Below are 26,028 nucleotides of genomic sequence, written 5' to 3' on the forward strand. Positions count from 1 at the left end.
TACATCTTTTATTCAAATTGATGTTTCCTTTAAACTACCCATGAGTTTCACAGCCTCAGACAGACTTCAAGATAAAGTATGTGCAAACCTGAATGCACATGTGTTGACTTTCAGAGTGCCTTACCTTTTCTTCCATTTTTGTGAACTTGAGCATCTGCCTTGTCCTAGGACAAGTTGTGCTGCTTGGGAATGTCTTGTATTTATGAAGGTTTTCTGCCTCACTATGGTAAATCCCCTGCAGCATTCTTCTTCGCCTCCCCCTCCAAAATGTAAAAGATAGTTCAGATGTTTCCAACCCAGCTTTTTAAAAAAGAGCTACCCAATTAAGAAAAAAAACCCAAAACAACAAAAAACAGCTACCCTATTAATGAAACTAATGAATTGTTACAGAACAGAGTTGAGTGTGTTTTGACCAATTTACCAATGTTAAGTAATTACAGCAAAAGAAACATTAAATGCAACTTGAAATACACACATCTTTCCTAAACTTGGAGATGTTTAACATTTTGTAGTGTTAATCTTGGTTTGTGATAGACTGGTCATAATCAATTTGTGTTGCTAAGTTGTCCTGTGGTTCTTACTGGTGTCTTACTGTCTTAGTTTAAGTAGATGGCAGATACAGTGGGTGCTGTTACTGTAAACAACTGTTTGGTTTTTTTCTGTATTGTTGAGATCTCTCCTTTCTAATTTCCTATTTATGTGTTAAGTTTAAAGTTCTGTGTCTATTCAAAGCTACAGCAAATCTGCGTCTGGAAGGTCACCATATAGGAAGAAGATTTACTCCACTAAAGAAATTATGCTTCCCATAACTCTGAACTGTTTTGCCAGTGCAGGGCATGTAACTTTGCAAGAAAGCACCAAAGTTAAAATCTTTAGATTTTGGCTGAATTAATAGAAATTAGCAAGCATAACTCCAGCTTGCAAGACTGAGTCTGGGAGTTACCTAAACACTTTGTTCTGTTTTAAAACAAACATATTTCTATCAGCTTTTTCAAAATTCCTGAGGATCTTTGTTTCCAGCCACTTTGTCTAAACAACTCAAAACAAACACTGCACAGGTTCCTTACGACCACAATAAATTGCTTGTTTTAACTGGGGTGATTGTGGACTGGTTTGTTTTTGGGTATTTTTCCTTGTCTTTTGTGTTTTCCTGAGAAACAGCCTCAGCATGTAGGATGACAGGCCGTCTGAAGTGCTAACAACATTTAAAATAATACCAGAGGAAGCTTCTTCCAATTACCTTGTGTTTAGGGAGAGGCAAGAGCCTGCACAGGACCATTGGGCATCTGATAGAGGAAGTGCTCAGTTCCCCCTTTTGTGTCCACCCATGGAGCATGGAGCAGCTGAAGATGGCTTTCAGTAGGGCAGACTGGCTTCCTACTCCAGGCTAGCTTGGGTTATCTCACCTTGAAGACTAAGGAGGCACTCATCTGCTTGCATACCCCTCCACCACGAGATGCTTAAGCAAGCTTTAGATTTTAAACCTCAGAAGAGTGGAGGTGAAGCGTTTACTGTAAATTGGCTGTAGTACGTGGCCACAGGAATCTCACTGGGTGTTGGCAGTGGTTGCATGTGATGTCACAGTTTGTGGAGTTTTCACCCACCTCAGTACCCACAACAAAAGCATTTGGCTGAGACAGTGCTTTTGAGAGGTGCTGAAAAAGTGGAGAAGAGACGAGAAGAAGTCTTTCCCCCTCTAAGCGGCGTGCAGCAAACCTAAGAAATTATTCATTTTAGATTCCTTGTTTGCGTGTGAGAGCACGAGAGGAGCCAAACAGCTCCTTAAATATTAACTGTCAGTATCTGAGGAAAAGAAGTAAGTGGGATGCTGTATGACCTTTCTTACTTGTTTTTCCAACCCTCATCTTTTCATGACACGTAGCATTCTCAGCTGATTGGCATTTATGGCTCCATCCCTGGTAATTTTGACAAGGTATTTTATGTTTGCTGTGCTGGATGTAGTAAACATGCCATGTGCCACTTCTTTTCTGAATGGAGAATGCCTCCAAAGCCCCAGTTTCCAGAGCAGTCAAGCATAAACACATCATTTAGGAAGTTTTATCTGTTCAGAATGGAAATATGAATGAAGACCAGTTTTAGCATTGGAAATTAATTTCAATCCAAATGGCATCAAGAGAGGGCCTCCAGGTATTCTGTGAGTTGGGTTGAGCACAAACTCTTCGTTTTCACCAGGGTTAAAGGTTTCCTGCTTAAGTTACCTAAGCCAGCAGCCAGCGTGAGTAGACATCATGTAAGTACAAGTACACACTGGAGGCTTTTTTTCCCTCAAAGAAGCTGTAGTCTTTTTCTGTCATACGGAGACACAGCTGTGACAGTAAGCAGCATCAGAGCCTCGCACTGGACCCCTTCCCCTGTGAAAGTGGGCAGCAAAAAACAACAGCATTGCACCTCCTCACTGCTAAATGCAAAGCAGTAGTGAAATGTAAGAGCCCTCTGCTCCCCCATCAAGGTTTAATGTGACAATTTCCTATTGGAATTTATTTTGGTGGCCATCCTTGGGTAATTCATGCTGAGCAGTTAGCAGCAGTCAGGACATTACTGAAATGCAAGTTTCAGGTGGGGAGTACTCTCTGGCATGGTTGAGATGTGAGTGTGTTGTCCATGCTGCCTATCTTAGAAACTGGTTTTATTTCTCTCTCATTCTGGTTGTCTCAGACTGTTCTTTTTTGTAAGGAGAGGAGGCCTGGTTATAGCATCAGGGGAAATTAAACTGACAGAGCCAATTTGTACTCATAAAATAAATAAAACTGGCCTCTGGGTATAAAGTGTGTGATTTCCTTGGAAGAAGGAGGAAGAACAATTAAGATTGCTCACCAGATTAAATTCTTTGTAATCGCGTGTTTTCAAATAGTCCCTTAAACATGAGGAAATATCCAAGAAAAATATTTATTTTTAAAAAGTATTTGTTTCAGAAAGGAATTCTGTCAAACTGCCTTCCCTTGCTGCTATGACCTGTCTCTGCCAAAAACTGAAAATTAGCTTGTGGGCAAGCATGATCAGACTGGCATCACAGGTGGGTGGGCCTCTGCTCAGAAAGCTGCCTCCCCTCTTATGAGATGTGCTCCCTGCATCTTTTCATCCTGCTGGAACCATGCAGTGAGGTCAGAAATGTTTTACCTGGAGAGAAGTCTGGGGAATGGAGCAATTCACTTAAAAGTGAAAAAGCACCAAACCAGTGAGTGACACAGTGGCGTTAAAAGCCTTACCACGTGCCCTGTATTTTTGTTGTTTTGCTCTGGTTCCTTGCACAGGATGCCCTCTGATGTTCACCACCTATATTTAATCCTCCACTGGTTTGGTAAGGGTAGATTTCTAGAGGAGGTATTAAAAATGAAACTGAGGTCCTTCAAATAATTAGTAAACTCTAGTGTATATAATATATACAATATATAGGGTATACAAGAGTATATTGTATATGTACTATATATATACACACATATACTAGAGTATATTATATATTCTAGTGTATATAATCACCAGTTTTGCCCCAAGCAGCCAGCCTTCTGGGGCACTCTTCATTTCACAGTCCCAGATAGGGATGTGTGTGGAGATGATAGTTTAAAAATAATGTGCAAAAATGGTGGCTCTGGGCCTGTCAGACCTTCCCTCACATGGAGGCAACTTAGCTGTCACACAGAGGAGAGGAATAACACTTCCTCCAGTGAGGTATGTTTCATGAAAAGACTGTTGATGCAGAAGGAGGTAAGGGAACTTTTTTTCTTCTGCAATTGCAGAATCTTGTATTTAATAGTCATGTAAGGATGCTATGCTAGTCCAACAGACTCAGAAAGTCAGGTAGGGAATTTACTCCCTGAACAGAAAAGGGATGCACGAGAGAATTTGTTTGGTTTATGTTTAAGCTTTTGTATACGTTCCATAATGAGGAACACTTCTTTTTTTCCCTCCACCCACTCCCCTGCCCCCTTTTAATGTTCCTTTTTCTTTTTTTTTCCCTTTTCTCATATGTTAAAAGAGAAGAATTAGCCATTTGCAAGTTTGTAGCAATGACCCTATGGTTTAAGTCATGCAGTCACCTTCAGTGTGGAAAGGTGTTTGGGCTGGTAGGGAAGCCTCTGAGACCCGATGTAGCTGAAAGGGAATGTGAATGCTGTAATTTTGTTACTACTTAATCAGGAGATATAACACTGCAGGTCGCTGCTTCTGCTACATTTTTAAAGAATGTGTGTTGAACCAAAATCATAAGTTGAAAACTGCTGTAAAATCTGGGATGACCTCTCCCAAAAACATAGCACAGGCTGTGCCCTGTGTTCGGTGCCTCCTCGTGTATTGCGAAGGTTGATAGAGCAAGGCTGATTCAGATTAAAGAATCTCCCAGAGTGAAGGGCCTGGCAGAGAACATGGTGTCACCTACAAAAATGTCTTTGACTGGTTGAGCTCTTGCTTTACACACCTCATATGCCTTTACAGGTGGCCTCTTGGCATGGACGGAGCAGTCCTGTGGCCATTCAGCACTAACATTCCATAGGAATGGCCTAGGATCCATAAGGCAGGCCTGAGGATCCTCAGATCTGCAGAAAAGCCTTAGGAGTTGCCTGCTTACACTAACATTTCATACAGACAGATCGAGACACGAAACCCAGAATCCTTGGATATAATGTGCATTTGTGCTGCAAATTTGGAAGATTAGGGTCTGAAGCAGGTAAATAGCTTTTAAGGGTCCTTTTTGTCTCAGATACTGAGGCCAGCACTGTCTTCTGTAAGCTTGCTCTTGATGTCTCTAGAAGATAGTGTTTGCTGATTGTTCGACGGAACTCTGATACTAATACAGACTCTTTACAAGAGAACAACATTTCAATCTTTGTAGACTTACTTCATTTCAGTATAGCATGATGTAAGGGACCCAGAGGCATACTGCTTATAGTCATGCAGAAGAGTTGGTTAGAAATTCAGATCTGTTAAGAATCTTTGCACTTCAGGAAGCTAAAAGAAATAATTTTTCAGTATTCTTGAACCACTTTTAATTAGATTTCTTAATTTTTATTTGTTTCTTGATTGTTCAGCTGTTTCAAGTTTCTGTTCAAGTTTTTTTGTTCCAACCAAGAAGACTACAATTTTTTTTTTTTTTTTAATAAACTTTGGAGGTTTTTGGGTGGGACTGATGTTTTAAGGGGAAAATACTCCAAATAACAAAAAATAAGAAAAACTTACTTTAAGTTGATGGCAATGGTGAGTCTGAATTCCTGAGGGGAAAAAGGTTGTTGGTTTGTCTGAGGCCAGGTGTAGCAGAAAAGGGTTTAGCAGGGTGTATCTGCCGCCTTTGCTGCTAAGCTCCACTGCTGTACTGAGCACACCATTAGTCCATTCATTCTTGCAACATACCAACAGATTTTCCAAAACTAGTTGGTATGAGAAACAGGTCATTAAAAAAAATTTAAAATATTACATAGTGCAACTACTTTAGGGTTCAGTGAAAACTGAGCATTTGCATGTCAAATGGACAATTGCCGTGAGTCTGTATCAAACAAGGGTGTTGAGCTCCATCTCCTGCACAGCTGGGTAGTGCTCCAGTTACAGCTCTGTCCTGCAGTGACCTCCAGGCATGTGGGGCTTTAGTCACCTGGTGTCATGGAGAGTACAGAAGATAAATATCTTGTGACCTTCCACTCCTTCAGTGACCACAGATGAGCCAAGGTTTCCTAAACTTCGTATTGAATCAGTAATCACCCACAGAAATTGCATTTTAAATCTGTTTGCACTTTATTTAAATAGAGTGTTTTATTTCTCCATAGGACACTAATCGCTCTTTGTAGTGTAAAATTATGGGGTGATCCAAGGCAAAAAAAATAGCTAACATTGTAAAATTTGTAACTGTGTATTAAAATATGTATCCCTCAACTGTTCAGATAGTATGGGAGGGAAGTGTTACATGAAGGCACACAGTTTCCCGTCACTTGAGGCTCACCAAAGCCATTCTTAGTTTAGGACTTGTTGAATGCCTTATTTTTCTTCTTCTGTTGAGAACCTTATTTACATTCTCTTTTCATAGATTCATGCAATAGGTGACAAAGAGTTTCTTACCCTCACCCTACCCTATTTTAAAAATGTGGAGTTTTGACTTGCTTTATTTAATGTGGCTCAGGCAAGTCGTGGAGCATCTGGTGAAGTGAGCTACCACTGCCTTCAAGGGTTCTCTTGTCAAAAATGTCACTTTTGTCATTGCTGGTAAAGAATGGCAGTACCTTCCCTTTGCTGATGCCTTGGAAGTAGTAAGAAAGCAAGTAAATGTATTATGTAATTCCTCAGGTGAGTAAAATTTGCTTGAGCTATGTAATTTGTAGCATCATGTGTGACACTAAATTCAAGCCATTTTAACCCAAAGTCCAGAGGGTCTTTGCAGGGGATGTCTGGTCAGAACAGCTCATGTTTTTCCCTTAAACTATCAAGCCTCCAGGAAACTTAATCCAAGGGTGCTCAAATGTCACTAGCCCACAGGCAGCAATAATGAACAGGTACTGTGCTGTAGAAAAGTGCTGCCTATTTGCACCCTTCTAAATTTGGGTGGGGTTTTTTGTTTGTTTGTTTGTGTTTTGGGGATTTTTTTACACTCCTTGCATCCAGTTGTTTTCCATGTGGCTGGTACTTTCCGTACAAGCTGTGCACCCCTACCCTGACCTGAGTCCTCTGAAAACGCTTACCTAAGGTGGCCTAAGCACTTGAGTTAACATTTCAGCCTCTCCTGTGGAAAGAATATAGTCAAGCCTTTTTTTGTTTTCTGATAGGTAAAAATTACTGCTAATTACCATTTGGAGCTTGTGTCTTTCACAGCAGCCTCTCATGTAATTACTGCTTCTTCCTCCTAAGCCAGCCATATTCTGTGTTGGTGGGTTGGGCTCTCCCTACCAGACCCCTTCCAGCCCTCCCCCCTCCACCCAAACAAAACCCAAATTAAAAAAACAAAACAAAACAAAACAGACAAACAAACAGAAAGAACCAAAACAAAACAAAAACAAACAAAAAATACCCCAAACCAAAAAAAAACACCCAAAACACCCCCCCCCCCAAAAAAAAACCTCTCCCCCCCAAAAAAAAAAATCCAAACAAACCTAATCACAAAAAACCTACAACAGTACAACAGTAAACTCCGGTTTATGTTAGCTGAAAACAGGTCTGTTGCCAACACAGTGCTTTTGAAAATATCTCTAAGGAGGTGGCTCCCTTACAGGTTAAGTGAAGTCATGCTCTTTCGAAGTCGTGTGAACTGGCATTTTCCTTCTAAAAGAGACTCTTTGTGTGAATGGTCTGAGGGTATGGGCTGCTTTTTTTTTTTTTTCAATCCAAGTCTCCCTTAGCCTGTGACATAACAGTACTGTAATGAGCTGGGGAAGGAATTTGATTTAACAAGCCAAAAAAAAGCTAAGGCCTTTATGGAAAAAAACTTGTTGGGGTTTGCTTCAGAGTTTGCCAAAACAGAGAGAAAGACTATGCTGCACATAGTCTATCATATTTAGTTTTTATCTTTCTCTACTGAGAGGAGTATTTAAAATACTCCTGAGAGTATTTTTTAGGTGATACTTGTGGAATTCTTTGCACTCTAGTGGTTTGTTCATTGTGAGCAGTAGTGAAATTTGCAACTTTCTACTAGATGCAATACAGGAGAATACTGATTCTAAAGAGAAAATATACTTTTGTATATCCTGTGCACATGATAGCTAGGAAAACCACACAGCACATTCAGCGTCTACAATCTTCAGACAGCACTTGGAAAGTCTTCTGGCTGAGTTTTTAGTTGCTGTGAAGGGCTATGTTTCCCACTAGTTGGGTGTGTTACTCTTCCTGACACTAAAGCAAATGCAGTTCATAAAGAGGCTTTCAGGGTGTCTGTTCAGCTTCATCTTTTAGTTGCTTAATACTGGAGGAAATTAAGTGTAGTACTGTGAGCTGTCACAGTGAGCAGCAAGGCATTCCTGGGTTTTATGGCATTTGATGCGTGCTGTGGCACCCAGGTGATACCTCTGTGCATGCACCAGGATACCACATTCTTTAACTCCTGAGAAATGAGGAAGTGTATTTTAGGGGAAAGTACCTGGAAGCCAACATGACTTGCTATCTCCTACTAGCCTGTGCTTTGGCTTTCAGGTACAGACTCCATAGCTGAAGTCCCATGCAGTCAGTTCAGATACTGAAAACTAAGCTATTGCTTGTGTAAAATGCTAATAAACAATGCTCTTTTGAGAAGGTCTGGTCTTTCCCCTTTAAGGCAATTTGATCTGGAATGTGTCGAACTTGTGTTTCTACAGAAATGCAAGGTGCTGCTTTCTGTTTAATTCTGAACCTTTTTATGACTGTTTAAAATAGCTCCAAGCAAGCATTTCCTATCAAATAGCAAATTGTCTGAGAAATGCAGCAACTCTTAATGTAACAGTTTAGTTGGCTTTAGTGATCTTGCCAACATTAAATGAATTAACCACTGTTTCAGTTTTCTATAATTAGGTAAAAAAGAACCCCCAAATGAGGACTGGGAAATTGAAAGGAATTTTAAAGCAGAGCAATTTGAGCTGGAATAGCCAGTTCAGTTAATACAGTTTTCCTTCACCATTATCTTAATTCTCCACGTGCCGAAAGAGCAAGCAATGAATGCCTTAATCAAATGATATCCTAATGTAGTCCAGATATGCTGTATGTCATTTTAATCAGTGCCTTTTCAGTAGAAAAAGAAGGAGTAATGAATTTTGCTTGGAAGAGGGGAGGGGAGCAGGGGCAGAGGGACAGGAAGTGGTAGGTGCTGAAAGGAGATGTCCCAGGGATTTCTCAACTTCTCCCAAATAAGGAATTAAAAAAAAATCCTATGCAAGTCTCACTTTCAATGAAATATTCTCCCACTGGAGATAGTGAGATGACTGAAATGCATAATTTTTGTTATGGGCAAAGCATAGATGAAGTTGCTAACTGTTCACAACCCCAAACTCACGTGGTGCATCATATTTATAGCCTAGGGACAGCAATGGCATGTAGGGAATTTAGCAACATCCTCCTTCTTACAGACTACACATTTGACCTCTCACTAGCAAAAATGTTTTGTAGACTCTGTATTCTGACTTTCTGTTAAATATTACTTATTTGCTGGATATTTATTGAAATGGTGAGTCAAAGTCCACTGAAGTGGTGGGTCAAAGTCCAACACTGGATTCATCATTTAATGATAGTGAGTTTCATTTTGTTGATGCGTACTTTTGAAGGGGGATTTTTCTACATCCACCATCCAGAAAATTAAATTACATGCATGCCCTTAGGGAAGAACCCTTTGAATTGCACTCTGCTAGGGTTACAAGGTTTTGGCTCTTGTGTAAAATCTCCAAATGCTGTTTTCTCCATGTTCTATTTCCAGAAAAAGGGACTGGGAGTGAAAGCATTTTTGTGTGGTAGTTCCCTGATGGACGCTGGGCATGGTGACATGGTGGAGGGTGTGACTCAGGCAGGGGACGTGATGTGCCACTGATGTGCCACTCTTGTTGGAAGTGGTTTCTCTTCCCACTTGTGTCTGTAATACAGCTAATGGCAGAGACTTCAGTCGTATCCTCGGACCACCATCATATTTCCCCCTCTCCACTTATATAATGTGATTTTTGAGCCACTGCTAGGCTATATAACCCTTTTTTTCTGTCCTTTCACTTTTCTTTTCATAATGTTCCAGTCATGGGCTTTTGTCTGAGTCTGGAGGTAGCAGCCTAAAATTCATTTTGTGTAGAGCTAATTCTAAAAAAGGACTTTTTTAAACCACTACATACTCTTTCTCAGTAGAGACTTTTAAAGATCTCTGGCTTTAAAATCATTCCATTTTCTTGAAAAACTGGGAAGAAACCAATCTCTAGAGTGCTTAAACTGGCTGGCTAGTTAAGCCCTCAGACTGTAAGACTTCCCAAGACTCACTGCTTGCAGTGAATAAACATTGCCCTGTTCTTTGTGCTCCCAGCAGAGCAGGCTACCACTGGGTGAGACACACTGCACCAAGCACAGTTACGTAGGCATACCTTCATTTAAGGAGATTTTGCTGTGATGGGTCTTAATCTAATGGATGAGAGCAGCTGTAACAAGTCCTACTGATAAAGACAAAACATCAACAATAATTCTCAGCTTTCTTCAGCTGTCACAGAAACAGATGTTTGGCCTTACATTTCTGAGCATAATTTGTTCCTTTAGCCCAGCATAATTTCTGTGGCAGTAGTCCTGGCAAAATCCAGTAGGTATTGAACAGCCATGCCTTTCAGAAGTGCAGGAAGTATTAATTAGGCTTTGGGAAATAGTTAAGAGCAGAATGACCTCCAACAGTTAACATTTGTGAAACAGAGAATTGAAAGTGAAAAATCTTAGTCTTTATTAGCAGGGGTTTGTAGGTGGTTGTTTCAGTTAAAGCATTCAATTCCTACTCTACTGCCCTTCAAAGTAAGTGGTCAAAGAACTCCAGCATAGAAATCATGTACCTTTTTTCAGAAAATGCAGGTTAGACTGCCATTTATGAAATATTTACTGAATTGTACCAGCTGTTGAAAGACTGTATCCTCAGAAGACTTTAACACTAATACATCTGAGAAAGCCTATTTGTTTAAGGCAGGTTTGCTCTGTTCTTCACATCTATTAAACAGGTTTTCCTAGCAACCATAATATCTGTTCAGAGAGCAAGTGGACTGCATGGCCTTTTGTCTCCATTTACTGCCTTCCTCCTGCCCCTGCCTAACCCAAATTCCTTCCTCAGGAGGTCCCTTTCTTATTCACCAAAATGATTAACATGCCAGTATTTTTCTCGAGATCTCTCATTTACATAGGAGAGTTGTAGATTCATTCTTTAGATGGAATAGGAACCCTGTGCCCCCGATGAAAGGACTAAGGAATTTTCCCCTTGTCTCTATTCTTTTTCGTGCAAGCGACCATAAAGGTCACTCTTTCCTTGTGCTGACATTATCTGGATGGGTTAGAGAGTATTAAGAGCAAGGCTTAGTTTAGCGTCCTTTCCCCTCCCCGCTGGGATTAGATCATGCTTTATCAGTGCAATTGTTCCATCCTCGACATGTGCAAGGCAGATTTCAACTGCAGCATTTTCTGAAACTGATTTTTCATGCATACTTTCAGAAGTCGTGTTCTGCTCAGCTCAGTATTGGTATTAGGCTTCCTGTTAAACTGAACACTTTTCTTTCCTTATTCAGCTGGGATTTCTCCTATTTCATTTGACGTTAAACCAGAAGCTGAGTGTGAGAGAATGCTACCAAATAGCCAAGCCCTTAGCTCAGCTCCTCCACCACCAGCTGAGTGGGGAGCCTTACCCAAATGGACTCCGTAAGTGCAGTGGTACAGGACTTCACCTGTGACCTTCAGTTGTGAAGAGGAAGTTCTCCTTCTGTTCCTTAAGGATTTTATCATACATTGAATTGCCTGGCAGGTGTGGACAGTTTTCTAACTGTGCCATGTTCCTTATGTGTTAGTTGGATGGGACACTCTTTATTTCCCCACCAGACCACTGTGCTTCCTTAGGCAGCATTGGAGGCTTCACAAGATCATATTTACCAATTTAAGTGACTTAGCACCACAATGTCTTTAAATCAAGTATCCCAGCTGTTGGAATTCAATCTTGTTTCAGCAAAAGCTGACTTTAGAGAAGATCCATGGGAAAATAAGCCGTAGGAAAAATGTGTAACGAAGTTAAAAAGTACTAACCATCTGTGCTGGTGCACTTCGTTAACACAGTAACATGGTTTGTATTGACCTTGAGTCCAGTGCTGTCCCTCCATGGCATTGGTTGTTTCCCATGCCTGCACGTAGACTGTGCTGTCCTTTCTGTCCTAGGAAACTGAGTGAAGCAGCATGAGAAATTATAGTACTTACTGGTGCATTTTAAATTGAAGTGGAAATAATTTCACAAGTGAAAGGAGCATCAGAAGTGGGATTTGAACTGATGAGAGTGATGATAAAACCACATTTCTCTGGATGAAATGCATTCTTTTGCACACATTTACTGCTCTAATTCAGTTGCACTTTCAGGCTGACCTACATTTCAAGAAGCCAACAGTGCAGAGAACAAGAGAATGGCCTTTTGATTGCAGGTTCTGGCACCTGAAATCATCACCAATGTACTGATCTCTTGGGTTCTTCAAGCTCCTGGTTCTCCCTATATGCACCTGATTGAAAATGGGGTGTGACAGTACCAAACAGTGCTGCACTTTCTTACTGAGAATTGAATCACAGACTTCTGTAATTTCAGATTTGCGTCTTAATTATGTAAAACTGAACAGAGCTTTCATAGCAAAGCTAACCAGCTCCACACAGGGTAGTATCTGCATCTACATCCCTTGAATATATGTTGCTCTGTTACCAGTTCTGTAATCATCATGCTCTAATAAACTCTGCATTGTTTTTTTATTATCAGAGGTGATATTTCTTTTCACTCAAAAGTTAGCAGCCTTTTGTCTCTAAATATTAATTTCTGTATAAATCACTTTGTCCATATAGGTGCTTTGTGCAGTTACAGCTCTTTGCAGGAGTTAAATATTTTGTAAAAAGAGCTCAGTGTTTTATTGTTGCTTTTTTGCAACAGCTGCACAAGCATTAAAGAAGGAAGATACTTGATTTTCTTGTTGCTGTAGCACTAGTTGAAATGTAGTTATTAAGGTTGCAAATTTTTTATGGAGGGACCAGATCTGTGTTTTTAGGAAGCAAGGGAAAATAACTGGTGTACAAGATCAGCTGGTTTCCTATCAAGAGAGTACCTCTTCAATTTATGTATCCTGGAATTAGTAGGAAACAGTAAGATTTATTAGAAATTTGGATCCTGGCTTACCCAGGAAAAAAAATCACCTATTTGTTATTGAGGGCACAAAAAATACTGGAGCTACAGAGGCACATATGGAAAAATACAGTATCAAGCGAGTGTGTCCTCATCATTAAAATATTTTGTCACACATATCATTAAAGTAGTCATAATTCTTGGGCCGTTTTTGTTCCTTTTTGATTTTTTACAGCAGCAAAAGGAGATCGGAGTTTGATTTGATAGAAGAGTTTTATCATGTATCACATGGGGAAGCTGAAGCCTGTGGCTCAGATGAAGTGAGGAGAATATTGCAGAGCCTTTCACATGTTTTCTGAATGAATGCAATCACAAGTTTTTTGTTAAAGCATGAAAAAAGGAAATAGGAAAGCCATGTAAAAATGTCACACAGCAAGCTCTTCCAGTAAGCACTTTCTTTTGGCACTGTATCCCCACATCTCTTACTACTGTCTGGATTGCTAAAGAGCCCCTCACTGCTTCTTAGGGAGAGGTAGTATGAAATTGCATTTTTGTTGCATTTGAATGTACTCTTGTGATTTCTAAGTGTTTAGGAGAGAAACCAGCATTTTACAAAGAGAATATTGTGCTGTCTGGCTACCTCAGAAAAGTCACAGAAGAGCATAGAGAGCTGCTTGCAGGGAATGTCATTGTGACACTCAACACTAACACATTTTAGTAACCAGATATTGTTTCAGTATTTGTGTTGAAGACACTGTATAATGCACTGAAACAGGCCAGGTTTTTTTTTTTGTGTAGGATTGTAAATGGAACTATTCAAGGTAGTGTCAGCATGTGCCCGACATGTCTTAAATTGAAAATTTGGCAACAGGATTTGAGGATTTTTTTTCCTGAAACTTGAATTTTATTTAATCGGTTGTAAAATTTTTGGATGACACCTCCCCTAGTGTTTTTAAATCTTTAGATGTCATTATAAAATAGTATATGAAAAAGGGAGACCTTTTTGCCTGGGAGCAGGAAGACAACACTTCGGGTTTGGATTTGGGTCTTTTTGTGCTTTGATTTGGGTTTTTTAATCAAAAAGTATAGCTTCTGTCGGTAATGTGAGTAGAAACACTTTCTTTCCTTCAGTTCCACATCATCATCTTCACCCCTTGCCACCCACATTTCTAGGATCTTTTTGAACCTTTTTCCCCTGCTACTGCTTTCTCTTGAATCACCCAAATAGGAAGTTTCCAAAACACAAACATTTGGCCCACATCTTCAGACTGGAAGAAAGAGCCTGGTTTTGTGCAAAGGCTCCCACTGGCACATTCTTCTTCCTCCAGTGTCCAGGGGGGTTCACCACATTTTTGGAGGTGGATGAGGTGGCAGCTGCCCTGTGAGACCCTGCTAAGGGAGGGAGGGAGTGCAGGAGCCAGTAAGACAGGAGCTTTGGGCTGACAGCATTTTCTGCTTATTCCCAGTTGGGATGGGGTGGAGTGGTGGCACTTGTCTGAGCACCTGTTGTATGATGGGGAACTTGAGCTGTGAGGGATGGATGCTCTCACCTTTTTCTGGTTCATTAAGAGCTGCACTCAGGTCTTACCATCCTTCTATAGAAAATGAGTTCTGCAAAGACTTGCTGTCACTTGCAAGCATGGAGAAATATCTCTTCTGGCTAGGAGTTTTGTCTCTGGACAGGGTGTCTGTCTGGAACCACAGAGGTTCAGTTGACTTTTTTATCTTTGCAGTGTTTGAGACTGGCTACATCTGTCATGCAGGTGGTGACTGTGTTCTTCAAAAGAGTGAGGTGAATGAAAGCAGCTGCTCTCTTGAAGGTTTGCCAAAGTCAATCTCCTAACAAATCCATCATTTGCTTCCTTCTTAATTGCAAATAAGACAATCAGAGAGGCAGGCCAAGACAGTAAGTGAAAAGGGAGAAGATGACTGACATTCAGTGAGGAGTTATGGATTAGCCAGTAAATCATCTGCAAATGAGGTTTTACTACTAAAAATGCTTGATGCCGTGGTGGGCTCAATAGTCAGATTGAAAAGTGGAAGGGTGGAACAAAACACTGGTTCAGTGCTGAAGCAGGAGGAGGAGGAGCAGATGAAGTACATACAGGACATCACCAAAAGAATATGCATGAAGGCCGAAGAAATGCAAGGTTGACAATGCTAACAAAGCCGGGACACCAACAGCATCAAAAGCTGTCTTGAAACCCGGCTGGAGTGATTGTAGAAGCCCACAATGAGAAAACTTTCAGATTTTCTTAAACCATGAAACTTCTTAGTTGTTTAATCCTCTCCCTTCCCACCACTGCCACTGATGCTTCAGAAGAATGTTCATCTGACTCTGAAGGATTGCCTCCCACTTGTTTCCATAGGCATTTTTTGTTGCATCAAACAAAGGAAGGCACTGGCAGCAGTTGGGTCTTGCTAGTAGCACACCCACATTTCATTTCTTCTAAAAGAGCTGATTGCCCAAACACTTACACTTTTGTAGATGAAGAATTCAGCCAAAGAGAAAATATGCTAATAATTTTCTAAGCTGCTAATAACTGCAGTTTACTGAAGTACTGCAGCATTGTAGAAGTGACACTAATTGCCCTGTTGCATCTTGACTTAGACGGAAATGAACACACTTTCAGAGATTGTGTAAGTGTAACACCAACTTCTGGAAAATCTGGGTCTTAGCAGTTTAAGGGCATCACTGTGAATGCCATATGGCTGACTATGGTTAGTTTTGAATGCAGCCCTTTTCCCATTCACAGGTCTTTGTGATGGTGCAGGCTTTGAAAAGCCTTCTCCCTGCAGGCAACAAATACAAAGCTGCTGGTGCGGGCTTACGGAGGGGGAGCAAAAACAACCCCCTGGAAAGCTCACATCCTCCCACCAAAGAGCTGAGGCTTGGGGGCTGTGCTGTCCCACTGCCCCCCTCCTCCAAACCTCTTCCCACCCTTGATGGCTCATCCCAGCCTGTGCCATTTTCCCACACCCAGACAGTTATCCTGGGCAGGTGCTGTGGCCTGGACTGTCTTCAAAAGCTTTGTTTTGCCATCTGCTTCTGTCCTTAGCTATCTCAGTTCTCTTTTTCAAGTAATTCATCAGCAGATTGATTTCTGCTCCTCGCAGGAGTGTCTGAAGCATAATCTTCATTGCCATGACCTCACAAAGTTGTCCCCAGACTCTGCCAAAATGTTTTGAGGGAAAAAAATGGGTGATTTTTTAAAATGCATTTTTTTACTCTCCTAGCAATCCTCACCGGCTTCTCTGCCATGCTGGGAGTCCTTCTCCATGCTCAGTGATTAATAACCCCTGGCACAGAAAGGCTCCTCCAATAAGAAGCAGCGTTTCCTTATAGGTTTTACTGCATAATTGTCTGTTTTGCTACGTAATTACATGTCCCACACTAATTGCATGGACACATGCACTTCCAGAACTACACACTGTCACAAATGCACACCCTGATTAGACTGTTACATGCATGTGCCTGAAGTGTGAGTTATGGATTGCAGCTGGATGGGCTCTTACTTGCTAAGAGATTTAGGCAAAAAACTGCACCTGCGGTTCTCTTGCTGATCTTGAATATCGAAATAAGACATGAACGGAAGTGGTTCACAATTAGTGCAGTGGTGGAAATAGATGTGCTTTGGTGAATGCAGTCTCTGGGACAATCAGGTATATTTCCAGTTCTGTGGTGTGTAGCTACAAGAAGCACAGGAACAAGGGACCCTTTGGCTCTGGTTTGGCTCTGCAGGGAGATATGTTTCAGGGGCAGGAGAATACATCTGCATTAACTGGTTTTGTGTCCATCCAAGATACATTTTTGTAGCTACAGAGGACATAGTTAGCTACCAATGTCACTAGTGACTTTGATCTGTCAGATTAGAAGCAATTATTAGCAGGAGCTTAATTGCGTACCCATGGTTAGTGTGAGAGGGGGTAACTGTCAGTCCTGCACTTTGCAGACTGCTCTAGGTGCCACCATACTCCTTTTTGCACAAGCAAGTCAAGCAGGGAAAATGTAAACCCAAATATCAAAAAGGTATTGCAGTCTTAAATCCTGTCATCTGAGTACCTGTTCTGTATGTGGAGCCCTGACAGCAAATCAAGAACAATTCTTGCCCTTTCAGGTTAAAAGAAGCCTTTATCCATGATTCTTTCTTTCCCTACTTGAAAAAGTAAGCACTTTTTGTACTTAGTCTGTATTTATTTGCAGAGCATCTGATTTCTTGAATATATCATTAACAGCACTAAAGAGGAAACTGGCCACATTTTGATATTTAAATGATGAAAAATACAATATCATTTAAGAAAAGAACTGCTATAAACTTCAGCTGGAATATTTCTAAGTTCAACAGAAAATGAAGAAGTGAAGCAAGTAAAACCAGTGAAGTTTGTCAAGTAAAATATGTAGACAAAAGCAGATTGTTTGTTTTTAAAGATTCTTTTCCAATGTTTAGACACAATTAGGAAGAAAATATATAATGGCTGAAGCCAGCATTTTCTTCAACTATGTACAACTACATAATTAGGAAGCTCTTCAGAGTGTTTTTAGAAAGAGCTTTTCTGGGTGAATGGCTGTAATTCCTTGAGGTATGTCAAATGCATTTGACTGCCTGTCTAAATCCAGTGACAGTGTGATTGTTCAGGTCACTGGTAAATGCCACTGTGCTCCTTGTTGATCATCTTCTGCTGCAGTGTGTATTAATAGCATGCTGGATAAGGGAGAGCATGCCAGGGTGACTATTAGACAATGGTGGTCTTGTTGGTAGCTACTCAGTTCATGGGGTTTGAGATCAGTGCCATTTGCTTTCAAAGTCAATGCCTCACACATAGAAACACACACGGAAAGCAAGACAGAGACCTCTGATCTCACCTTTCTGTATTTAAAGGTGAGTCAAAGGGGATGATGTATCACTTTTGGTTTTCATGATTTAGGAAGTTAGGAAGTGCTTTTTGAAGAACCATGTTCAAAATGTCCTCTTTGTTTTTGGCGGTTTGGATTGTTTTTGCCTTTTGGCAGTCTAGAATTATTGAGAAGTTAATTGACATGTTACCAGCTAAATCATTAGTTCCTTCAGACTTTACTCTCAGGAAGTTCATTAGACTGCTTGACCAGTAAAATCTGCCTATATATGATTGTAAGTAGCACTCATTTCAATCACCTCCTTGTGACCAGAGGCAACACATCAGGAGAAACATGAATCCAGTATGTCTGCTGTATATAAAGACCAAAGAAGTGGGAGGGAGGATACCATGACTGTGGTCCCTGTCACTCTCCTTTTGTTCTTCATGCTATGGGAGTTGCAGATGCTTCCTGTCTCCCAAGTGCAATTGTGTGTGGGTTTCCGTGTGGGAGGGAGAAAGACACCATGTCTTTCCAGCACTGTGTAATTCTACTCCATGTTTGTTGACCAGGATTGAGCCACTGAGAATTGAACATTCCCTACCGTTGCCACATCATTTTTCCTAACTTGGTGTGAATCACCAATTCTTTCAGCACATTAGCATCTCTTTCTGCGAAGCACAAGCAGTAATACTTTTTGTCAGTGGAAGCATTATAAGATTTCCTTTAGTTGTGTAAAGCATTTTTAGAGTACCAAGATGATAGCTGTTGTGTACTGCATGTGCAATTCTTTGAGGAATCTAAACTGCCAAGTTGCTGTTAACTTAGAAATTCAAAACTTACTCCTAGTCACAGACTTAAGACACAGGCATGAAATGTCTGTGACATTTAATGACAAAGTGAGGATGGCAAGTGAGTGGGAGATTGTTAAATGAAAGTTTGTAGTTGTTTTAGTACCTTTTCCAGCATATGGAATGGTAACTTCCTATTTTTTTGTATTAATGTCTTGCCTTGCTTTCCCACGCTCTGAGGGAATGCTTTAATCTCAACTTTAAGAAGTGCTAGGATTTGTTTTCTAGATGGTGTTTGTGCTGCAAAAACTTAGGTGTTCTTTTTTTATGACTCCATAATTTTGCTCTCTTTTATTTTAGAAATCTTCCAGAATCCCTGAGGATGACATCAGGTTAAGAAAAAACAGAGACCAAAACTGTGCCAATTTCTTGGAGCCAGCTACTGTGCTTGCTACAAAGGAAGAGAAAATGGAAATTGAAGTTCCAGTTTCTGAACATAAAAGCATCACCACAGTGGCTTCACCACATCCCATAGACAATCCTACCCACTTCTTTTCCCCTGCTACCAGTCGAAATGGACTTAGGGACAGGCATGAATCTCTGGACAGTGAAGTTGCTAAAGAGATCAGATACCTAGATGAAGTGCTAGAGGCAAATTGCTGTGATTCTACTGCAGACAGTACATTTAATGGGACATCCTCCCCTGAACCAAGTTCAGTCTCCATTATGGATGGTTCAGAAGCATCTGCTAATGTCAATAAGGAGTCAGTATCCAGTGAAAAGGAAGAAAATGTAGCAGACAAGCAGGCATCCTTGGAAGTTGAGCCATGTGAAGCAAATACAATAGATGAGAACCTGAAATCAAATGGCCATTCCTTGGGTGGACTGAAAGAAGACACTAGGGAGAGTCTGAAGGTGCCAGGAAGTCCCACTTCTTCAAACAGTTCTAGAAGATCCTCTAAGGATGGAGAAACAACACTTACAGCACTTAAGAAAGAGGCAAAGTTTGAACTGCGAGCCTTCCACGAAGACAAAAAGCCCTCAAAGCTCTTCGAAGAGGAGGAGGAGGAGAAGGAAAAATACAGAGTCCGCAAAGTAAGACCATCGGAAGAAATGATGGAACTTGAAAAAGAAAGAAGGGAACTCATTAAAAGCCAGGCTGTCAAGAAAAACCCCAACATTGCTGCGAAATGGTGGAACCCCCCTCAGGAGAAGCCCCTGGAGGATCAACTGGATGAAGAGCATCTGGAGTCTCACAAGAAGTACAAGGAGCGCAAGGAGAGGCAGCAGCAGCAGCAAGGTGCAGCACCTGCTTCCCCCAAACAGGTTGGCTGCTCTTCTGTATCCCCAGAGCCAGCCAATATAAAGAAAGAAGATATTGTCACAGAGCAAATTGACTTCTCGGCTGCCAGGAAGCAGTTCCAGCTGATGGAGCATTCAGGTCCATCTCAGGGTCAGGCCCCACCAAGGCGGTCAGGAACACCCAAAATGTTCTCCATCAAACCCTTCTACAAAAGCCTCAATTCTCCGTACGTGGACAGGCCGATGTCCTCTGTGACAAGACCCGTTTCTGTGTGTGGGCAGACTGGACAGCTTGAGGGTAACAATGCCACCGTTGTCAAAGCACAGAAAGTCTCGTGCAGCTCAGAGGATGACAAAAGCACTCAGGCTACTACGGCTGATACAGCGAGAGAGTTACCTTGCAGCGACAGCCCCAGAGCTGGACCAGCCTCAAAACTGTGGGCGGAGGATGGAGAATTCATGAGTGCAAGGGCAGTCTTCACAATGGTGAAGGATGAAGGACAGGGAATTCTAGATCACTTCCCAAAGTCGGGCAGCGCCTCTTCGCCTCCAGAAGAACTTGACTCCGGTTTGGATGACTTGTCTGTCAGGTCTCAGGATACCACTGTCTTGGAGACCCTTTCCAATGACTTCAGCATGGATAACATAAGTGACAGCGGTGCCTCCAATGAGACCATGAGCGCCCTGCAGGAAAGTTCTCTAGCGGATTTCTCTCTGCCGCAGACCCCGCACGCCGAAACTCCGGCAGAGTGCAGGGCTGAAGGCATCTCCAAGTCTTTCAGTGACCCAGGCTGTGATTCACCCTCTTCTGCCTTGGCAGACTCCATGCTGATGGATGACCAGCTGGAGTACCACGCTGGCCTGCTGGTTCAAAACGCCATCCAACAAGCCATAGCTGAACAGGTGGACAAAGGAAACCCCAAGGAGGAAGAAATCCCAGCAGAGAAAGAGGTCTCAGCCAAAGAGCAGCCAGCCAGCACTGGGCCAGCTCCAACCTCCAAGAAACATCAGAACCCAATGTTTGAGCCACCCCAGGTGTCTTCACCGGTTCAAGAAAAAAGGGACACCATACCAAAGACTCCGAAAGAGGAAGACTCAGGACTCAGGGAAGGGAAGAGTTTGCAGCAGTCACCCATGTACTCAGCTAGCCAGCCATTCCTTGTGGAGGAAAACAGGCATGAAGTCAGCTATTTCAGCAAGTATTCCGAGGCTGCGGAACTTCGGAGCACCGCCTCCATCCTGGCCACTCAGGAACCTGAAGTGACCGTGGGCCCTTTCAAGTTACGGTCAAGGAAACAGCGGACTTTGTCAATGATAGAAGAAGAGATCAGAGCTGCCCAGGAGCGAGAAGAGGAGCTGAAGAGGCAGCGGCAGGGTCTGCAAATGGCACCAAGCCCTGTTACAAAGAGTGCGCCACCCATGCCCACCAGAACCGTGTCTTACAAAACTGCACCAGGTAAGAGCCCAAAGTGTCAGAGAGCAGAAGTGAGATGTGACTGAAGGGTCAGGTATGGTTTAATTTTATGTCATTTTCAAATGAAAACATTCTATTGCAGGGGGTGGGAGGGCAGATGACTTCATCTGCCTGGAAACTGCCTGGGATAACTTAATTTTCTGGCTGTGAGCACACCTGCAGAAGGTTCTGGATTATCATAAATACAGTGCAGAGATGCTGATCATCCTTGCTAAACCCCCTTCTGTATTCACCCACTGCCACACTATAGCGTGACATGTCCCTCGCTGTGCTGCTCAGACCACCCACTGAAATTTAGGATCGTCTCAAGGAGGCACTGCAGCAGTTTTTACAGCTGTGTGGCTGTTTGAAAGACAAACATCCAAGGCCTTTCTTAGTAGGCTTCCTGTTCTCTTGCACATCATTAAAGAAGTGCAAAAGTACTGGAGATGTGCAGATTTTGGGGTATGAATCAGATTTCTTTTTCTGTGAGTTTTGCTTCCTGTTTTGAGGTTTTGGTCCTAATGTGCTTTTTTATATTCTAAATATAATACAGAAAAAATACATATTGAAAAAGCCCAGAAACACACACTAGGCTTATTTCTGTCTAGCGATTTTTATTAAGCATATACCTGCATATGCTTTGCAAGTGCCTATGAGGTTTATTAACAGTGGTCATCATGAAAAATTATTCATTTTACCAAGAATACTTACATACTGTCTTTATTTCCACTGGTGTAAATACAAGCTAGTGGTAGTCATTTTCCTTTGAAAGTCATGGTAAGCTTGAATAAGATGTAGATTTAGCCCACTACTCAATATGATTGTGAACTTGGAGTTTTATGGCGCACATAAATAGTGAATATTTCCTTTTGTTTCTTCTGCTAAGAGGGTGATCTTAACATGTATTTTTTAAAAAAAACTTAGTAAATATCAGTCTTTTCTTTGAAGGGTTGTTGTTATAACTTCTCTAGTACAGCATTTTTCATAAGGATCCTCTCTAATCGGAGGTGTTCTGAGAAATGTGTGACAAGATGTGCGATACAGGGCACCACAGACATCATAGGAGGACTTGTTTCATAAAAGTGTGCTCATGACTGTTCAGAAACAACATCATCTGTAGCTGAAAGTGCTCAAAATGGGGCAGATAATGATTGTGTTTTACTCAGAAGTGATATTGGATGGGCTGCTGACACTAATGCTTGTTTTAAGTATTCTGGGAATGAGCTTCTGGGAAAAGAGAAAGCATACTCCTGCTTTCTCTACACAACAAGGCATTTACTTTGTGCCTGTAAAAATGTTTGTTGTAAATTACATTCTAGAGAAAATTATAAACTTCTGTTTATTATGAATCATTCCAGACAGTTTCCTTTAAATGTCCAACTGCCATATGTTCAATAAAGAAAATTGGGATCTCTTAGCCAATGACTCAAGCTACTGCAATTTGCAGCTAGTGACAAGGCAAAGATATAATTTCTAGGAAAAGATGAATATGTGGAAGTGTTTAAGAATGTCATTGATCAAAAAAAGCCACAAAGAACATTGCCAAAGTTCCTCTTAGTTCTACTTTTGGTAGAAGAATTTTCTGAACAGCAGATGTGCTCATCATAGCTCAGCTGCAGGACGTCAGCTCAGCACCCTTAGCATTGCAAGGTGTGTAAACCTCAGTTTACCTCTTCCTTGCTGTCTCTTTAGCCAGCTGTATTGCTGTTCTTGCCTGCAGACATCCTTAGAAATAAAGTGGAGGAACACCATGTAATCCCATGAAGACTGCAGCCCCTTCCCTTTTAATAGTTACAGGATTTTTTCAATATTTGTTAAAAAAAAGGCAGAATGTAATTTGGTAGAGGCACAAACATTGGGCTGTTAGGATAGACAGGGCAGAGGTGACATACAGAGCAGAAAAGAAAAACCGCTTCCAATTCCAGTTAGGAATATGCTGTAGATATGTCTGGTACTGCAGAATGTACATCTTGTTTCACAAAGAAAAATAATAGTAATTCTACTACCAATGATAATAATAATAAGGAAGAAACAGAGGTATTTCTGTCAGCAAATTGCCTTTTCCAAAGACAGAATTGGCACTTACATCAGGATATTTCAGCAGAAAAGGATTAAGGGGTCAAGTATAAATTTGAAAAATCTGTTTCTAATCCTTAAGTGTGGAAGTGCATGCTCTTTTGAGAAGGCAATAATAATAATATTATAGTAAATATATGATTATATATATTATATTATCATTATGTAATAATAATAAACTTAATTAGCAATGGCCTAACAATCAGGCTGTTTTTAGGTGGTGGTCTGGGCAGAGTAGCTTTGGTAGGATTCCTGGTGTTCCCTGAATTTTATTACCACTTTCCCCTTCACTGCTTTGAACCCAGTGGATACTCACATAGGTAGCATAAAGACAAGCCATGAAAAGGGGCTGCAGTGAACTGCATTTAATTTAATTGAAGTGTGGCAGATTAACTCAATTCATGTAGATACATGTGTGCAGTAACTGCTAAAAACTTTGGATAGCAAACAGGCTGGCTTTGCTCACCCTGAACCTTCATAAAACTGATGGTAACACTCAGTTTAACTTCTGTACTATTAACAATTATCCTTTAAAATTATTTATTGGTGCTTTGAAGCAACCTTGTAACCCATTTCACATCACTGAATTGAGATACTAAGTACGGTAATTTCACGATTATAAGCTGCACCATTTGGACTAAAATTTTGGTCCGGACCCGAAGTGCGGCTTATAATCAGGTGCGGCTTATATATGGACAAAGAATGAAAAGTAGTTGGTTTAGTTTGGAGGACAGGTGTCTGCTGAGAAAGGCAGGAGCTTCTCTTTGAAATGGAGAGTGTAAACCCCCTCCTTCCAAATTATTCTAATTTTGAAATCAAGGGGCTTTCAGGCAAAAATATGAGAATTAGGAATAACAGTTCTTTTCTAGGGAAATTAAAATAGAAACACAGTACTACAAAGAAACAAACTCCAAACCCTGACAAAGTCAGAGTACAACCTGGCACCCCATCAGGCAGGGTGTTGGTCGCAGTTTGATTAAATGATGGCTGCATTCTCCTGCAGTGGCAGATGTGATTCAGTTGGAGCAGTGCTCCTGCAGAAGGTGCAGTTTCCCTCCGGAGGTCCAGTGGTGATGTGGAGAAATCCAGTTTTCCTCTGGAGTCCAGTGGAGAAAGGGGTTCCCTTAGTGTCCCAAAACCTCTGTTTTCTCTTGGTAAGAAATGTTGGGCTCTTCCCCCTGGCTGGAGCAACTTCCAATGGGATGCAGTAATTTTATCAGTCACACAGTGGGACTCAATTGGCCATTAGCAGAAAATGACTCGCTGGAGGAAGGATGGGTTGTGAAAAGATAAAGAACAATGCCCTGCCTGGTTTCAATGGATGGCCCATTAGCAGAATACCTGCCGTTGAGATAAGGATCACTGCTCCCACCCTCAACAGATGGTGATAGAATAGATACCTTTTATCACACTCTGTATTGTAATGTGTGGCTTATAATCAGGTGCAGCTTATATATGGACAAAAAACAAAAAGTTGCTGAAACCCAGAAGTGTGGCTTATACTCAGTGCAGCTTATAATCTTGAAATTACTGTAATTTCAGTGGAAATTGTACACTTGAGACCTTCTCCTGGAAAGGTGAAGAGCCTATGCGAATTTTTCCCAAAGAAGTTGGGTCTTCCTGCATAAGCAAACTCAAGAAAGACCAAAAAAGTGCCAGTGTATTGCTGTATGGATAATCTTCATGGATTCCAAAGTATTTGAGGAGCCCTATTTAAGCCTGAACATTTCCTGTGTTGTTTTGCTGCAGCTCCTGCTGCAGTTGGCATGGTGTGAGCAGCTGCACAGCAAGACGGTGGTTTCCTCCAACAAGGTGCAGTGGGTACAGCATTTCTCCTGGGCAAAACATTTGGGGCGGTCTGATGCTTTATTTGAGCAGGATGGTGAGAGTGTGACGTGAGAGGAATCCAGCGTAAGCATGGTGATGTAATTCTCATGGGTTTTGTTACTCCTTTTATTAGAAGTAACTTTGACTGTGAAGGACTTGTATTTAAGTTCCTATAGTGCCTGTCTGTAAGTAATTCTGTTCCTCAAAAAGAGGTGTGAAAATCATTACAGGAGAGGTCTTGGTTCAGTGAAGGCTTTTCATCTGGAGCCAAATCCTTTGTTAATATCTGCTGTCTCATGATGAGGGACAGCGAGTACCTAGCAGAAGAAGCTGCCTGAGAGATAGTTTAGGAAGCTGCCACATCTGCCTTTTTGGTGCTTTTCACCAAAGTATTGCCAGGTGAGGCAGCAGACACATTGTGCTCATGTGCAGGCACTCAAACACTTGCACAAGCGAGAACTGCCCACCATGCTCATCTTGTGTTGCCCTCAGCTGATGAACTAAATAAGAGAATTTCAGAGGGTGGCATAAGCCTCGTGCAGAAGTTGCAGCTTAGAGATGCAAGCAGTCCGATACCTCTAAACTGTGAGGGATGTGTGTGTGCTGGCCTTTTCTTTCTTCTCTCTACTTTCTTACCCTGAGTGGCAGCTGTGGAGCTTAAGCCTCTGTCAGACAAAATGCTTCAGTCTCAAAACTATTTTCCACTTCGGTCTTTCTCTAATAAAGACCTATGTTTGGGAAGCTTCTCAGGTTCAGTCATAGCCCGAGGATATGTTTGTGTGGTGGGAAGACAAGCAGAAGCTTTGGGGCAAGATATTTTGTGGTCGTTGCAAAATTTTTAATGCCTTGTGTGCATGTACAAAATAAGGATCAGATATAATACATATGCATGAACTCCCTTTTAAAATCAGAATTTTGAGAAAGATTAGAGCAGAAATGTTTACAGAAGATGCTGTTTCCTTACCCCTTTATAGGCACTGGTGTGAAA

General features: G+C 41.4%; 1 protein-coding gene across 7 annotated transcripts in view; it reads left to right on the plus strand.

Annotated features, from left to right (window-relative positions):
* Positions 1-26,028, plus strand: part of PALM2AKAP2 (PALM2 and AKAP2 fusion) — a 268,357-nt gene that overhangs the window by 226,945 nt on the left and 15,384 nt on the right. For all 7 annotated transcript variants that reach the window (XM_033084949.2, XM_033084951.2, XM_033084950.1 and 4 more), the window contains one exon: positions 18,740-21,137. In XM_033084949.2, the coding sequence (XP_032940840.1) occupies positions 18,740-21,137 (2,398 nt within the window). The remainder of the gene's footprint in view (positions 1-18,739; positions 21,138-26,028) is intronic.

The sequence above is a fragment of the Catharus ustulatus genome, chromosome Z (assembly GCF_009819885.2).
Source record: "Catharus ustulatus isolate bCatUst1 chromosome Z, bCatUst1.pri.v2, whole genome shotgun sequence".
NCBI lineage: Eukaryota > Metazoa > Chordata > Aves > Passeriformes > Turdidae > Catharus > Catharus ustulatus.